The following is a 17772-nucleotide window of genomic DNA, read 5'->3' as shown; positions in this document are numbered from 1 at the left end:
TAGTTATTATTCCTGGGAGTATGACCTCAGAATTCTAAGTGCTAGGTGTCATTGTAAAAAAGCCACTTAATGATGTAAAAAAAACCCATTAATTACTGAAACATAATATTGTGATTAAAAAAACCTATAAAAGTTACATCAGCATGATACCATTTAAAAACACACAGAACAATAATACATCTTATAAGGGAAAATATATAGTGAAAGTATAATGACACACATGAGAATGATAATAGCACATCAACTTAGTGATTATCTCTCATGGGAGTGGAAGATAAACGTAATCAGGGAAGGGTATACAGCGAATTCCAGCTGTATCTATAATATTTTATTCCTTAAGCTGGGGGACATAGCTGTTAGGTTACTAAAAAAAAATAAAGATATATTTTAAAAGTTACAGAGCAATGACTTTTAGTCCATTCTAAAGGTTGTGCAACCATAACTATCTGATTCCAGAACATTTTCATCACCCCCAAAAGAAACCCTGTACCCATATTAGTCACCCCCCCATCCCCCTCAAATCCCACCAGCCCTTGGTCACCACTAGTCTACTTTCTGTCTCTGGACATTTTGTATAAGTGGAATCATACAATAATGGCCTTTTGTGACTGTCTTCTTTCACTTAGCATGTTTTCAAGGTTCATCCATGTTGCAGCGTGTGTCAGTACTTGATGCCTTTTTATGGCTGAGTAATATTCTATTGTATGGATGCACCACTTTTGTTTATCCATTCATCAGTTGATGAACACTGGGTTGTTTCCACTTTTTAGCTATTACGAGTAATGGTGCCGTGAACATTTGTGTACAAGTTTTTGTAGAACATATGTTTCAATTCTCTTGGGTATTCCACCTAGGAGTAGAATTTCTTGGTCATATGGTTAATTCCAGGTTTAACTTTTTGAGGAAATACCAGACTCTTTCTATAACAGCAGCAGCATTTTTACATTCCCACCAGCAATATACAAGGATTCCAGTTTCTCTATATCCTCACCAACACTTATTTTCTTGGGGGTTTTGGTTGGTGGGTTTGTTCGTTTGATAGCCATCTTAGTGGATGGGAGGTAGTATCTCGTTGTGGTTTATATTTCCAGTTCCCCAATGAGATTAATGTTGAACATCTTTTTAGATGCTTATTGGCCATTTGGCACATCTATTCTTAACATGAGCTACTTAATTATTGGTCATATAATTGGTTGCAATTCTTTTATGGAGGGGCCTTGTCTCTGAGAAGTAGTAATCTCTCTTCATATCAATAGAACTGAAATTATTGTATTTCCAAATGAAGTAAAAAATTATTACATATAACATTTGTTGGACTCCTTTTTCTCAAGTTTGTTTTCATGATCTTGAGAAAATAAATCTGAAGAATATTTCATGGTAATAGCGTTTAGAGCAAGCTGAATAACAGTATGCCAGATAGGCTTTCTATTTGCAAGTGCTTTTAAATCACAAAAGTTGCACACTTCCTGGCATGGATCCACAAAGTGGAAAATCTACTGCACTGTTTCTAATTGTTAAATCTACTAGTGTGCTTCTATTCCTTTTTTTAAAAGAGCTACTGTAAAATTGTTTACCCTAAAATGTTAGAAAAGTTTTGAACAGAAAAAAAAGCTTCCTTTCCAGGAACTGAGAGAATGGTCTTCTAATTAAAGACAGTAAGTTTGCGGCTCAGTATGCAGAAAGCATGAGATTAACATTTAGTTTGCTAACCTCGTAAGAATATACAGCACAAAAGAATGCCTTTTTAAAAGTTTACCTTTTGATTTGTGATTTCTTAGAAAATCAGTTAGCTATGTTCTCTTCTCCTATTCATTCACTCAACAAATATTCATTGAGCAACTCCTAAACAACACCAAGAGTAATTGGCAAATAAATAACAACTTTCTGCCTTAGAGAGTTGACATCAAGCAACTTCAACTATATAAACCTAACTGTGAACTCAAAATTCTTGATGTTCTCATTTTTTTAAAATTGTGTAATTACTTTAAACTTTCTCTATATAATTCTACAAAGAAAGCCTTATCACATTTGTCATGAATAATTATCTAAAATGTGGAAATAGATGAGTTCATCATATATTTTCTGAGTGTAGCACTGGACATTTTCTAGTAGCCCACCTGACTGGGGATAATCTGATTTTCTAGGGTGTGTACCTTTGCAGTGGGTTCTTTTATTCTTGAATATACCAACCATTATTTGACCACAGGGCCTTTGCACTTGCTGTCTCCTCTGCCTGAAATGTTTCTTCCCTCAGCTGTTAGTGTTTTATACACACTCACTTCTTTTAGCTGTCTCCCAGTAGGGTGGCCAGCCATTCTACTAGAATGTGAGACTTTCATTTCTAACACTGGGACAGTCTCATGCAAATTTTGATGGTTGGTTACCTTACTTCTAGGCTCAATTGCCCCTTTAGAGCTGTAGTTCTCAAAGTGTGATCTGTGATCCACGGGTGTCCCCAAGACTCTTACAGGAGTTTTGTGAGGTCAAGCTATTTTCTTAATAATACAAAGCTATTATTTTGCCATTTTCACTGTGCTGATACGTACATTGATGGTGCAGTGGCAATGGTGAGTCAAACTGTTGGCAACTTAGCACAAATTAAGGCAGTGGAAACAAACTACTAGTAGTCATTGTATTCTTCACTGCCACCCACTCACACTAAAAAAACAAAACCCACCAGTTTCACTGTATGCCCTTGATTAAAGTGTAAAAAATATTGTTTTGAAACTGACCATGGTGTGTATGTGTTTTTAATATTGTGTGTTGAAATGGAAAGTTCACATAAAGTACTTCTATATTCCAAAGTACAGTCATGGTCTCAAGGGATAGTATTTGTATGATTGTTTGAGTTGCAGTATGAACTAGCTATTCTTTTTCTGGAATACCATTTTTACTTGACTAATTGACAGATAAGTATAGTTATTTAAACTTGAGCATTTGGCAAAATTTTCTCAAAAATGAATGAAATGACCCTGACATTTCAAGGCAAAAATCTGATATTATTATTATTATTATGCCAATGATAATATTCAACCTTTCAAACAAAAATTAGAATTTTGGAAGACTCAGATTTGCCATTGTAAGCTTGACAGTTTCCCAGTACTGAAAGACTTTTCTAATGAGTTTGTTGGTGATATTAATGAGTGTTATTTTTTAGTATTGTATTAAGAAGTGTATCAACATTTGGAGGATCTGAATAGTTCAGTGAAGGAATATTTTCCAAATAACCAGCACATAATTTTACAGAATTGTGCATGGATAAAAGATCCACTCAAAGCACAAAATAGACCAATGGTTTTTATTGTAACAGAGGATGAAAAATTTATTGAAGTGGTTTCAGATTCCACATTGCAACCAACCTTTAAGGAACTAACACTTATTAAGTTCCTTAAGAATATGCGTAATTGTTTGGAAAGGGTATTAAAATAACCCTCCCATTTCCAACTATACATCTATGTGAGGCCAGGTTTTCTTCATATACTTCAACCAAGAAACATATTGCAAAAGGTTGAATAAAGAAGCAGATATGAGAACCCAACTGTCTTTTGTTAGAAGAGATCTGCAAAAAATGTAAATGCAACTCTTCTTACTATTTTTTTGTTGTTTTAGAAAATATTATTTTTTCATAAAAATATATTTTAACATACAGTGGATTTATTGTTATTCCTAAATGAATTAAGTGTTTTCAAAATTTCTCAGTTTTAATCTTTGATACTGAAAATATTTATAGAAATAACTCAAAAATCATCAAATAAAAGTCCTCAGTAATTTTTTAAGACCATAAAGTCATAAAGACCAAAAGTCATAAGATCAGAAAGTTTGAGAATGGCTGCTGTAGAGGACCGTTCCTTAGCTCCATATATAAAATAATATGACCTCATGCCATCAGTATCTCTATCCTTTATTCTGCTTTATTTTTCTTTGTGGCACTTAATTTCTCCTGATGTATTTGTATTGATCTGTTTACTGTTTGTCTCTGCCCAGTGGCATGTAAGCTTCACAAGGAATACATATTCATCTATTTTATTCACTACCGTTATTCCCAGTGTCTAGAACAGTGCCTGAATCACAGTAGGTGTTAAATAAATATTATTGAGTGAATAAATTAATTTAATTTTTTTCTCTTAGAATTCTCTGTTTTCTGTTTTCCTTTTCTGTGAATTCTGCTTGTTTCATCTGATGGCCTTCTCACATGGCGGTACATTTGCATATGAGCTTTAAAATTTTTTATTGTGAACTTATCTTTAGCAGGGCTTTTCTTTCTTGGGAGTCCTACACATTCTCTTGATAAAAAAGATGTTCCTAAGGAGCAGTTTCACCGCAGCTGCCAGAACCTTGCAGATTTCATTTGTTCAGGACCAGTTTTCATGTTAATTTTTGAGCTCAGGATTTCTGCACTGCATGGCTAGGAGACATTTGAATCTCACATCCATGAACAATTCAAGCTTGGGTTTGGGGTTTCTTGGGTATGATTCTTCTCCCACTCATGGATCAATGGAGGCAGCTCACTTTTATGCTGCATCTCCAAGCCAGTGGATGGAGTTCTGTTACTCTGCTTGCATAGCCAGCATAGGCACTTTTTTTTTCTTGCAAAAAACAAAAGCAACAGTTTAGTTTAAAAGAGTGATAGTCGTTGAAGTCTTTATACTCCTTCCCCTGCCCCATTTCCAGGCTGAGAGGTAGTCTCTGCCAGCAGTTTCCTTCCAGGCATATATTTTTTTTTATTGAGGTATGGTTAATTTATAATGTTGTGTTAGTTTCAAGTGTGTGTGTGTGTGTAAATATATATATATATATATATATATATATATATATATATATATATATATATATTCTTTTTCAGATTCTTTTCCATTATTGGTTATTGTAAGATATTGACTATAGTTCCCTGTGCTATACAGTAGGTCCTTGTTGTTTACCTATTTCATATATAGTAGTGTGTCTATGTTAATACCAAACTCCTAATTTATCTCTCCCCTCTTCCCCACTATCTCCTTTGGTAACCATAACTATCAATCTCATTCTTGACATGCTTCCATGTCTTGGCTGTTGTAAATAGTGCTGCTATGAACATTGGGGTGCATGTATATTTTCAAATTATAGTTTTCTCCAGATATATGCCCAGGGGTGGGATTGCAGGATCATATGGTAACTCTGGTTTTTTAAGGAACCTCCATACTGTTTTCCATAGTGGCTGCACAAATTTACATTCCCACCAACAGTGTAGGAGGGTTCCTTTCTCTCCACACCCTCTCCAGCATTTATTATTTGTAGACTTTTTAATGATGGCCATTTTGACTGGTGTGAGGTGATACCTCATTGTAGTTTTAATTTGCATTTCTCTAATAATTAGAAATTTTGAGCATCTTTTCATGTGCCTGTTGGCCATCTGTATGTCTTCTTTGGAAAAATGTCTATTTAGGTCTTCTGCCCATTTTTTGATTGGGTTGTTTTATGATATTAAGCTGTATGAGCTGTTTGTATATTTCGTAAATTAATCCCTTATCGGTAACATCATTTGCCAAGTATTTTCTCCCAGCCCCTAGGTTGTCTTTTCATTTTGTTTATGGTTTCCTTGGCTGTGCAAAAGCTTGTAAGTTTAATTAGGTCCCATTTGTTTATTTTATTCCTAACTTTATCGAATGAGCCCCGTATCTCCCTTTGGCTTTCACTTTGAGTATTATTTGGGCATTTTTAAAACCCTACCCTCTGTTGCCTGTATCCAGTCTCAAAGATACCCCTTGGACTTGAATTCTAGCATGATGATTTCTGGCATGATTATTTCTCTCTCTTGCTTTTTGGCTTACCTATGTAAATGACATATATTTTAAATTAGTTATGTTTTATCCAGCATTTCTCTGTCTTTGAATAGAAAGTTGGTCTTTCCCATATTTGTTTGGATTGTCATATTAACCAGAATTCTTCACTGTAAAATACCTTAGTGCTTCAACTTCCTCATTCCTGAGTTCCTATTTTTTATTTATCTTTTGGTCAATCTGTGTAATTGTTCAAGTAATTTTTCAGGAAGAATATGTGCATGAAACTGTTTTGTTTCTTTTTTCTTCCCTGGTTGCTGTAGAAATTGTTTTTTTATCCTCATGATTCCAAATGTGTGCACAGATAAACAAATTTGTGTATCTGTCAATTTTGTCTAGTCCAAGGATAAGTCTCCCATTTTAACCGTAAATGTTATATTCTGGTTTATTTTTCAAGTACCCTTATTTCTTATAGCTTGGATCTTTGTTCTCTGTTCTCTGAATCTATTATCTTCTGTTATTTGCTAGTTTCAGCAGTATTGGACAGTCCTTTATACTTTATATCACCGATTCCATCTTTTGCAGTGTTAGTTCTATTATTTAATACTCTCTGCAAATTTAAGTTCTGTGTTGCTGTCTTTTTTACATTTTTAAAAATTTTCTGTCTTTTTAATCTCAGCTTGTATTTTTATCTTATTCTCTTATGTCCTTGCTTGCTCTTGTTTTTTAGTGGACATATCTTTGTTTGCATCCCCTTGACATCAAGTAGTTGATTAACAAAAAAAATTTTTGTACTTTGTAGTAAAATTATTATAGGTGTATTAATACTCTTTCTCTATAATCTGTCAGGCACTTCTCTTTTTCTCTTCTGTGACGGTATTTTTGTAGAGTGTATGTTGTTATTCTGTGAGAACTGTTCAGACTTGCGTTTTGCCAACAGTTATAATATATAAATTGTTCTTTGTCCCATTCTTGTTTTCTTGAGTTCTTGAAGAATGAACTGTCTTCTTAAAACTAAAACTGCTGTTTGACAGGTTGATGTGAATATCCCCAACCCAATTTCTAGTGTTAGTGGAATACTTGACTGAGGTGTGATCTTTTCTTGATCATGTGCCAAGTTTTCTTATTATGAGGAGGAAAATGTATGTTTTAAAGAATCTGTGACGTTTTATAGATCTTCCATTAAAATCAGTACATGAAAAATCACTACCCTCAGCATTCCATTGTCTTATATCCTGACAGAACAGGAAGATGTAGTAATAGGTAAGGTGAGGTCCTGCCTCCTAAGTTGCCAAATTGCACGGAAGTCACCTTATTTCAAAGTAGCTCCCCAGCGAGAGTCTTTCAGATTAAGAAGTATCGTTACAGAATGTTCTTGGCCTATCAGTATTTGTACTTTACTCTTCTTTCCCTAATCAGATTAATATCTAGCTGAATCAGCAGTTCTCTAGAAATGGGAGTTTATTTTGAGGAAAAGGGGAAGAAAAATTTTGGAGATGGAGGGTTACTTTGAGAAGGGTAGATGTAGGTTATCTGTAGACTTTGGAACACCAGAAGGGTTCAGGAAAGGTGTATGGAAACAGTCAAAGGCAAACTGGCTATTCATAGCTGTGCCTGTGATCTCGATGCTGCAGGAAAAATTTCTTATATAGCCTTTGGTGCTTGTGTGGTCTTATGAATTGTTATTGCCTGAATTAAAACTTCAAGATAAGTTGAAAGGTTGCCTACCTCAGCTTCTTTGATTAAAACTAGTTCCATGGCTTTAAATATAGTCCAGTTTCCCTTGGTTAAAATTCTAATCAATTTCTCTCAAGAGAAGACAGAAATGCAGAAGGAATGGGAGATACGTGACCACCACAGTAGGAAAGTAGATCAGGCTGTTACTCTAAAATGTTCTTTTCCTCTTTATTATGAGCTCCTGCTCCTCTCAGTCTTTATTAAGAGTGCTTACTTATGTCCCTACTGGAAGAGTGGATATACTCCTGGGAAATTCTGAGGATCTGATGCCATTATATTTGGTGAACGTGCAGTTTTTTGTTTGTTTTTTGCAGAATTGAACTAGCTCTATTATTTTAACTCTTCATAAAAGTAATACCTGTTTATTGCAATATTCAAAAGATAGAGATAGGCAAAAAGCAGAGTAAAAACCACCTATAGTTCTGCCATATAGTTAATATTTTCATAGGTTTTCTTTCAGAATTGTTTAAATGCATGTATTTTTTTTCTTAAATGATTTGCTTTTTTCCATTCACTATACCCTGGGTATATCAGTAAATATATATCTAAATAAGCAGTTTTTAATGGTAGCATAGTAAATGGCTATACCATATTTTAGTTAACTAGTTTTCTATTGATAAGTGTTTACTATTACTATTAATAGTTACTGTTATTAATATCACTGTGATGATACTTTTATACATACATCTGTGTGCACTTATGTTTTTAGGATAAAGTCCTAGAAATCAAATTGCAATGTCAATGGGTAGATACAGTTGACCCTTGAACAACATAGGTTTGAACTGCATGGGTCCACTTATGTGAGGATTTTTTAAAATAAATACGACAATACTACATGATCCGATTGATTGAATGTGTGGATTAGAACTGTGGACATGGAGAGCCACCTGTAAATTTATATGCAGTTTTTTAAAAAATAAATTTATTTATTTATTTATTGACTGTGTTGGGTCTTTGTTGCTGCACGCGGGCTTTCTCTAGTTGTGGCGAGTGGGGGCTGCCCTTTGTTGAGATGCGCGGGCTTCTCCTTGCGGTGGCTTCTCTTGCTGTGGAGCATGGGCTCTAGGTGCGCAGGCTCAGTAGTTATGGCTGGCAGGATCTAGAGCACAGGCTCAGTAGTTGTGGCACACGGGCTTAGTTGCTCCGTGGCATGTGGGATCTTCCTGGACCAGGGGTCGAACCCATGTCGCCTGCATTGGAAGGCGGATTCTTAACCACTGCACCACCAGGGAAGTCCCTATATGCAGATTCTTGACTGCAGCAAGGGTCAGCGCCCCTAACCTCCATGTTGTTCAAGGGTCAACTGTACTTTTAAAGCTCTTGATAATTTCCAAATTGTCCTCCAGAAAAGTTCCAGTTTATATTCCCCCAATATCACTATTTGTACAATAGAAATTATTGATTTTTTTAACAAATACAAGAAAAATGGCATCTTTTATGGTTCTAATTTGAACTTTTTAGTTTACTTATATTTTTTCATTTGTTCAGATTGTTCATATTTACTTTGTGCCTTGCCTATTCATATCCTTTCCTTGTCTTTTTCTCCCTGAATTCTAGCTTTTTATGTGCTATAGGTATTACCCTTTCTTTGTCATTTGTTGCAAATTTTATTATTTGTAGCTTGGTTTTTTATGATTTTTTAATCAAAATTTAGAATGTTTATGTTGCTAGAATTTTTAATCCTTTTGTTTGTTTCTGAAATTCATTGTTTAAACAATGTCTTTTTCCAATACTTTTACAGGTTTTTTTCTTTAATTTAAATAAAAATGATTCTCCATTTTTGCCTGGGTAAATGTCACATGTTTCTCATTGACTATGATATATATATGTGTGTGTGTGTGTGTGTGTGTGTGTGTGTGTGTGTGTTATATATGTGAAACTGTATATTTGTGTTTGTTTTTAAATATTCTATATTATTCTGTTAATCTATTTGTTTTGGCACCAGTATCATATTCACTTAATTACATTAGCTTTAAAATATCTTTGACCCTGTGGAATGACAGTTTGTTTTTCAGGAATTTCCTGATTCTTTTTTTTTGTTTTGTTTTGTTTTCCTAGATAAATTTGAGATCATTTTTTCAAGTTCCAACAAAGTAAAAGTATTGGGGTTATAATTAAGATTATACTAAGTTCATTTGGGGAGAACTGATATATTTACAACTCTGAATCTTCACATTCAAGAATATAGCATAGGGGCTTCCCTGGTGGCACAGTGGTTGAGAATCTGCCTGCCAATGCAGGGGACACAGGTTAGATCCCTGGTCTGGGAAGATCCCACATGCCGCAGAGCAGCTAAGCCCGTGCACCACAACTACTGAGCCTGTGCTCTAGAGCCCATGAGCCACAACTACTGAGCCCACGTGCCACAACTACTGAAGCCCGCACACCTAGAGCCCGTGCTCCACAACGAGAGAGGCCACCGCAATGAGAAGCCCACGCACTGCAACGAAGAGTAGCCTCCGCTCGCCGCAACTAGAGAAAGCCCACACGCAGCAACAAAGACCCAACTCAGCCAATAAATAAATAAATAAATTTATTTTAAAAAAAAGAATATCGCATATCTTTCTATTTATTTATACCTTCTTTTATGTTCCTCAGTGCAGGCTTTTTCATATAGGTCCCACATACTTCATATTAAGTTTATTTGTGTTTTGTTTAGTTTTCGGTTTTGTAAATGGGATCTTTTCCATGCTTTTTTCTATTTATTGTTGGTAAATAGAAAAAATACTAGTTTTTGGTATTTATTTTGTTACTAGCCTTTTTACTGAATTCTTTTCTATTTCTAAGTTTCTCAGTAGATTTTCTTGGATTTATTAGGTACACAGTAATCACATTTGCCCAAACAAACAAAAGAGAATTGTGTGCCAGCTTTTTTTTTTAGAAAGTACTTGAACTGCGTTTTTTAATTTTTGTAATTTATTTTTATTTATTTATTTATGGCTGTGTTGAGTCTTCGTTTCTGTGCGAGGGCTTTCTCTAGCTGTGGCAAGTGGGGGCCACTCTTCATTGCGGTGCGTGGGCCTCTCACTATCGCGGCCTCTACTTCTTGCGGAGCACAGGCTCCAGACGCGCAGGCTCAGTAGTTGTGGCTCACGGGCCTAGTTGCTCCGCGGCATGTGGGATCTTCCCAGACCAGGGCTCGAACCCGTGTCCCCTGCATTAGCAGGCAGATTCTCAACCACTGCGCCACCAGGGAAGCCCTGTGCCAGCTTTTTAAATAATTGTTATCTCTTGTTCCTTTTCTTGACATATTGCATTAACAAGAACTTCCAGAACAGACGTAAATAGCAGTGGTCTTATCAGGCATCCTGATAATCCTTAATGAAAAGATGAGAGATGAGCCAAGACTTGACTGAGATGAAGGAATGAACCATGAGGAATCTGGGGAAAGAGATTTCCAGGCATAGAATATCCAGTGCAAAGGCCTTGAGGAGAGAGTGTGGCTGGATGTTCGGGGGATAACAAGGAGGCCAGTGTGGCTAGAGAGGAGTGTTTGAGGAGGAAACTGGCAGAAGATTAGATTAAAGAGGGAATAAGAGTGCAATCATGTAAAGCCTTATAAGCCATTATAAGGACTAATATTTACTAATATTGAACCTTCCTTGCTTACTATATTAGGATTACTGTGTCATAGTGAGTTCTTCTTTAAGCATTGCATCTGTGGTTAAGAAATATATTTATAAAAAATAGATCTATTTTTTAAAAAAGTTAATATCTGCAATTGATACAGTATTCATTGATGTACTCTAGTGTTGAAACGTCTTTTATCATAGTCATGACAAACGCATTATTTCCCCAGTTGCTGTGATTACGAATGTGAAATCTTCTACCTAACTTTCATGATGTTTTCTTATATAGTGTTGCCTGTTTTACTCTTGGGCAGAGCATTTAGTCAGCAAAATACCAGTTCCTAAAGCCTGAAATTATTTTAAGCAACAGCAACCACAACAAAGTGTAGATTGTACTTTGTACTTTGCTTACTTGGACCCAAACATTAATTTCAAATCCTCAGTCATTCTCAATTTTCAAGTTATTCTGGTAGAAAAATACCTAAGAGTGCCCAAGCAGCAAGAGTGGTGAAGAGTCACAAATCATGGCTATGCTGAAAACTGACCTAGTTGACCAGATAAGTCAACTGACTGGGGAAACTACAAGCTCTTTTGAAAAATCAAATATCCCAGGAAAAATAAGACAGGGAAAGGGAAAAAAAAGTGTTTATTTCTGAGAGAAGTAAAATTAACCAGAGTGTTGGCACTGTTATAAATTAAAATTTTCCAAAACAGCAATATTTTCTGACAAAGCTTGGCTGTTTGATTCTAGCATATAACTTTAAGGCTGCGCGCAAATATTTTCATTTCATTTGTAGTCAGAGGAAGGAAAGAGATTAGAAAGAGAAATTTGAACCTTCCACCCTTTTCTTTTTATCATTTGTAGCCCCTTGAGATCCCTGGGTAATTGAGCAGATACAGCCAGTAGTTTCTTAAGTTTTTATTTATCATGGATGTCCAGGCTACCATGGATATAAGATAGTGCCTCAATTCAAACCTGACTCAGATAAGTTCAAAAATATCTTTTTAAATTACAATTTTACATCTCTTCTAGTATCTTCCCAATTCTGATTCCTACCCATCACTTTTGTGACAAAAGAAAGGTGAGAGAGATTTCTGATGATAATTTATTCTGTGAAATGACCTCATCTTGTGATCCTATCAACATCTTCAGGGTTATATTTGGAATATTTATACATCAGTAGGTCTGGTTTTCAAAAGCAAGAATGCGAAAAATAATTTAAGAAATGGGTTGTGATAACAGGAAGAACAAAAGGAACAATGAGAAACACATTCTGCAAATAGGTGGTCTTGAAAAGCTTTTTTTAGTAGTGAGAGTTAATAACTTATACTTGGTAGAGTGGAACTGGATAAATCCTAAGGCGTTTGTCCCATTAGTTCCATTAAAATAGAAGGTCTAATAATATTAGACCCCATGTAGTTTCTGCAACCATAACTTAACTGCCTTCCTCAACTTGTGAGTCAGCGTAGGCAATCTATTCTTTCTTGACCTTCCTAACTTGAGCTTTTCCAAAGTCCTGCTTCTTTCTCTTTTACTCTCTTTTCCCTACTTGCCAATTCCATTATGCATTAAATGTTTTCATCACAGATCCTAAGTAAATTTAAAAATTAATGTTACTGTAATCTTTCTGTAGTTATTGATTCTCTGGGGCTTTTTAGATCTTGATTAAAAGAGGAAAATGTGTGAGTAAAAGATAAAGACAGAGTGTAAAACAGAAAGTAAGAATGAAGAGTACACCAATAATAAGAATGAAAACAAAAAAATAGAAAAGACCTCAAAATGGATAATTTACATAGAATTTTAAGGAAGAGGAAAATTATAGCTCTACCCTTCTTATAGATCTTTTGAACAGCTGTCTGATTTTCATTTGGGGTATATAGGTTTCATCTTTTCAGGTTATGGTAAAACATTCCAATTAAATGCCAATATGTCTAATATCTCTCCTTAATAATTGTTATTTTCCCTTTTAAGAAAGAAGACATGAGCTCAGTGATAATTTTAGGTCTTAGTGATAGCTGGAAACAGAGCACCTTAATTTCTGAGTCCTTAACATAAGGCTTTTGTGAATTCGAGTGATAAATTTGCTTGTCTTATTTTAAAATTCCTTAGTTTGATAAATAATATTTTCTCCATTTTTTGTTTTCAGTGCAGGTTTGACTACAGATCAGTGGTAGAAACAGAATCAGAATTTAGGAATTTTGATTCTGAAAGGCGTGTTACATGAAATACCTAATTGGATTAAACCAAAATTTATCCAGCCTGATATTTGGTCTCAAAGCAGTTTTGTAAACATTCATGGTTATTGTTCATAATTGCAACTCTGAGAGTTAGGAATATACTGCAAGCAACCTTTTCTCAATAAATTCTGATGGACCTAGTATTTGGTAATTTTTCTGTCTCTTAAACTTATATACTTTCAATTTATGCTGTTGTCAGAGACTGAAGTCCCTTTTTAGTACCAAAAGTATCTTTTTGCTACTTTGAAATAGTTCTCATATTTACATATTAGTATCATGATTTAGAGGCAATAAAGTCAGAAGACCTGAATTTTAGTCCTGGGTTTGCCCCTAATTAATTATATAACCTTTGTTAAGGTATTACTTCTCTGGAACTCATTTTATTCTCATTTATATAATATATACTAAATAGCTCAGAAGTATTTTCTTATTCAAAATAAATGTGCTAAAATTCATGATCATACTCTTGTTCACCATTGTTACCAGTTTCTATATAATTTTATAGATCAGACCATATGTTTTCTAATTTCTGTCTTCTCAGACAGTAAAATACTAACTGCCCATTCTCCCTTCCCCCAATTTTGAAAGTATTTTCTGAATTCCTTTGGTCGTGTAAATTGCACCTTTCTAATCTTTCTCTATTGATGTCTTTCTTAAGATAAAGTTGATGAAATCAGCACCAAGTGCTGAAGGTATGGGCAGATGGGCTATGATATTATATAAATTTAAGATCATATTTTCTGTTTTATTTCAGCTGCTTTCTTTTTAATGCCAGTATTTCTAGGGCTTTTTAGCCATATCATTTCAAAATGTCTTTTAGGCCAACCCTTTGCCTCTGGACTAAACTATTCCTAAGCTCTTTATTATTCAATATCTTCTGGGACAGAGATTTCACAACCTGTCTCTCACCTTGAGGAAGTTCTTACAGCTAACATAAATCATGCTTTCTGCAATTTAAGTTGAATTTATTTCCTTTTCCTTTTCTCTGTGGAGATGGGAACAGCCCCAGATTTGAAGTGATGCTTTCTTATGAGGGCCAGTAGTGAATGTAGTGGAAAGATTATTTCCAGTTTGGCATCATTTTTAGCTTTTATATATTAAAGCTTCCTGACTTTCATTTCAATGTTCATGGTCTCAAGAGATGCTATTCTTTACAGCCCAAATGAAATAACAGTTACATATCTAATATTAATGTTTATTTTATCTTTTGCTAGTTAGAACCAAATGAGGTACTAAAATAAAAAATGAGTTCTCAAAACCCATTTGAAGACTTTAGCAGATTTGTGTTTTATTTGGTATAACTATAGTCATGGGACTAGGTTTTTGCCTGTGGTTTTTAGATTTTATCTCATAATTTGATTAGTCATGATTTATTCATCCATATCTTTCATGTAAGTGATGAGAATAGAAATTTGTTCTTTAAAACAAGCTGTCTTAAAGCAGATTTCAATGTGTGTCATCAAAAAGCTTTAGTACCTAAGGTACAAATTGTGCTAGGTATTAGAAAGGAAAAAAGTAAACACATTCTCTGCCCTTGAGGCACCTATAGTCTTATTAGGGGAAGAGATTATAAAAATTATAATTATAAAGTATTTGTAAAATAATTTAAGATAGAGCATATAAAGTAAGATGTCTAATGTGAATTTTATTTTTCATTTTAAAGATTAATATAAAAATTTTATACTGTACAGATCTGTTCTATTAACTAAGGTACCCTAAAATGTCTAATTGTTTCATTCTGATTTCTGTTTTTTTTTACTTTAAAGATTCAGCAGCTTTCTGAAAAAGCCTTCCTCTTACAGCTTTTGAAAACTCATGAAAATGCCTTAGAAAGACAGTGCAGTGAAATTACAAGCCAAAGGAATATGCTTCTCCAAACGTTTGTAAGTCTCCAGCCACTTGGAAAAATTTATTTCACTAACTGTATCAAAAAGTATTAAAATATACTTAGGTGTACTTTTAGAAAAAATTATCCGTATGCATATTGGCAGATAGTCATGTTCAGATATGGAACATTATTAAGTGCTATTTTAAACCAGTTGGTAGAGTAATATAGTTTGAAAGAATTTTATTGGCAGCATGCAGTATAGAAATTATTTGCAATTGTAATAAGCATAAAAGAAATAGTGAAATTGATTTGAATTGCTCAGGCTTCAAGACCTTGGTTTTAATGCTTTTGAAAGGCAGAGAGGTTCACACTTTAGGCATACTAATGGATGTGGGTGAAAAGATAGATTTTGTTTATCTTTTTATAATAAGTCAGAGCCAACAGACTCAGTAGTTTTAAATGATAAGGACAGTTTAGGAATATGATTTGTAACTAACTGCCATTTTGAAAAAATGCATTTTAAAATATTAAAAATATATCTCTAAAGTCAGAATCAACCACCAAATGGTTATGAATGACATGGCCAGTTTCCAAATGTAGCTCATAATTAGTTACATTTCTTAGAAAAAAACTAGGAAAATGCAGTAATGTTTAGGTTCTACCATTGTCAAAAATTTAGGTACTAGCATTGTTTAAAGTTTTTGTAAATTCTTATTTCTACTCCATGTTGACATTTCATGAAATGTAGCTATTATTTAGAACTGAATTTGAAATGAATATGTAATTTTACCTTCATTGTCTAAATTTTAAAAGGTTTTCTTGGATTTCCTTTTTTGTTTTTCTTTTTTATCCTGTAAGACAGTAATTCCTTTGCGTGTAGACTTTCATTTTCAACTTTGGTTATTTAATTATTTTACCACCCATTTTGCAATGAAAAAACGGCATATATGGCTGTAAGTTTAATACACAAACAAATGCATACATAATGATGGGTGGTAGAATTTCTACCTCAATAATTGTCCTAAAACATTAAGGGTAAATCTTTCACATGAATATAGTTGGTTGTTACTATGTAATAACTTCAGTTTTTTAATTAATATTGCTGGAGGAGTACAGCATTTTAATCCCAGGAAGTATAATTTTCTATTTTGTTGTTAATATTTCCAAATGATTGCATTTTAAATCACTAAGGAAAAATATTGTTGCAATTAACACCTATATTTGTTCCTTTGTTTCCATTTTTCAGGAGGCTACAAAGAGAAAAGTGACAGAGGAGGAAGAAAAATTTATTAAGGAAATTACAGACTTCAATAATGAGTATGATATAACAAAGAAACGAGAGCTTTTGGTGAAAGAAAATGTCAAGATTCAAATATCTGACTTAGAAAACGAGGCAAACATTCTGAAAATGGGTATGAATACATAGTACCACCTCATTTATCTGATATTATTGAAAATAACTTATTTTGAATTAATGGTTTTTCCAGAAATTTAACTTTTTCATAAGTAAATTGGGTTATTGCATAGCTATTCTTTTACTTTTATCTTAATGGTATGTATCTTTTATTGTGAGCAGTCTCAAATTCTTTAGAAGTAGATGTGACATGAGCATTGGTCATTTATTTAGTAATCAAATGTGTTCACTATCTGTTATGTGTTAACTACTCTTTTAGGTCCTGGAGATGTAAAACTAAAAAGTGAAGGGATCAAATCCATAAGCAAGTGTTTATAGTAAAATGTGATAGAAGCAATAATAAGGGTAATACTGTTGCTGTGATCCTCATTTTACCATCAATCCAGTTTAAACTAGGAAACACGGTTACACAGCGAGGTGGGGAGAATTTCATTTCAGAAACAGTAGTATGCAGGTTATTGCAGTTTGTGATAAGATCCTGAACTAAAGAAGTTACCAAAGAGAGGAGACGATGAATTAAAGAGATGTTTAGGAAGAATGATAGGACTGTATCACTGATTAATGTAAACAGATATATAGAAAGTCAAGCATGAATCACAGTTTTCAAACTTAAGAGATTGGGTAGAATATGGTACCAGGAGGAAGAGCAGAGGTGGAGGTGAACTATAGCCTTTTCTGGACAAAAAGATTAAGTTTTATTTCAGGTAGTTTTAGTTGGAGATGTCTGTGGGATAAACAGGTGGAAATGCCCAGGTAGCAGGTGGAAATTTGGTCGTGAAGCTGATAAGAGAGATCAGAGCTGGAGTATTGGGTTTGGGAATACAGAGGAGTTGGTGACATAATTCAAAGGGAACCTGTAGAGGGAACATAGAGGAGGACCGAAGACCAAAGACAGAAACTGGGAAAGCATAACATTTAAGGAAAGGAAGAGAAGAAGAATGAGACAGAGATGTCTAAGAGGGCAAGGGGAGAACCAGCAGAGAGTAATATGTGATTTGGGGCAAGATGCTTAAGTTTTCTTTGCCTCAGTTTCCTCATCTGTAAAGATGGAGGATAATAATAATGACCTTAACAAGGTTGTTGTGAGGATTCAATGAAATAATATTTAAGTACATAGAATGCTACCGGGAACATAATTAAACCCTTACTAATATAGGGATTATACTTTTTAATTAGTTTAATTTTATAGATGAAGGAAATGAGGTTCTCAGAGATAAATTACTTCGGGTA

At 34.2% G+C, this 17772-nt stretch overlaps 1 protein-coding gene across 1 annotated transcript in view; it reads left to right on the top strand.

The window, feature by feature from the left end:
- Positions 1–17772, top strand: part of CCDC172 (coiled-coil domain containing 172) — a 335882-nt gene that overhangs the window by 272477 nt on the left and 45633 nt on the right. The window contains exons 5-6 of the mRNA XM_082423434.1: positions 15067–15183; positions 16375–16540. Of these exons, the coding sequence (XP_082279560.1) occupies positions 15067–15183; positions 16375–16540 (283 nt within the window). The remainder of the gene's footprint in view (positions 1–15066; positions 15184–16374; positions 16541–17772) is intronic.

The sequence above is a fragment of the Balaenoptera physalus genome, assembly GCF_965194825.1.
Source record: "Balaenoptera physalus genome assembly, chromosome: 14".
In the NCBI taxonomy this organism is placed as follows: Eukaryota; Metazoa; Chordata; class Mammalia; order Artiodactyla; family Balaenopteridae; genus Balaenoptera; species Balaenoptera physalus.
The sequence above is the reverse complement of the archived record's forward strand: the minus strand, read 5'-3'. Positions and strand labels throughout refer to the sequence as shown.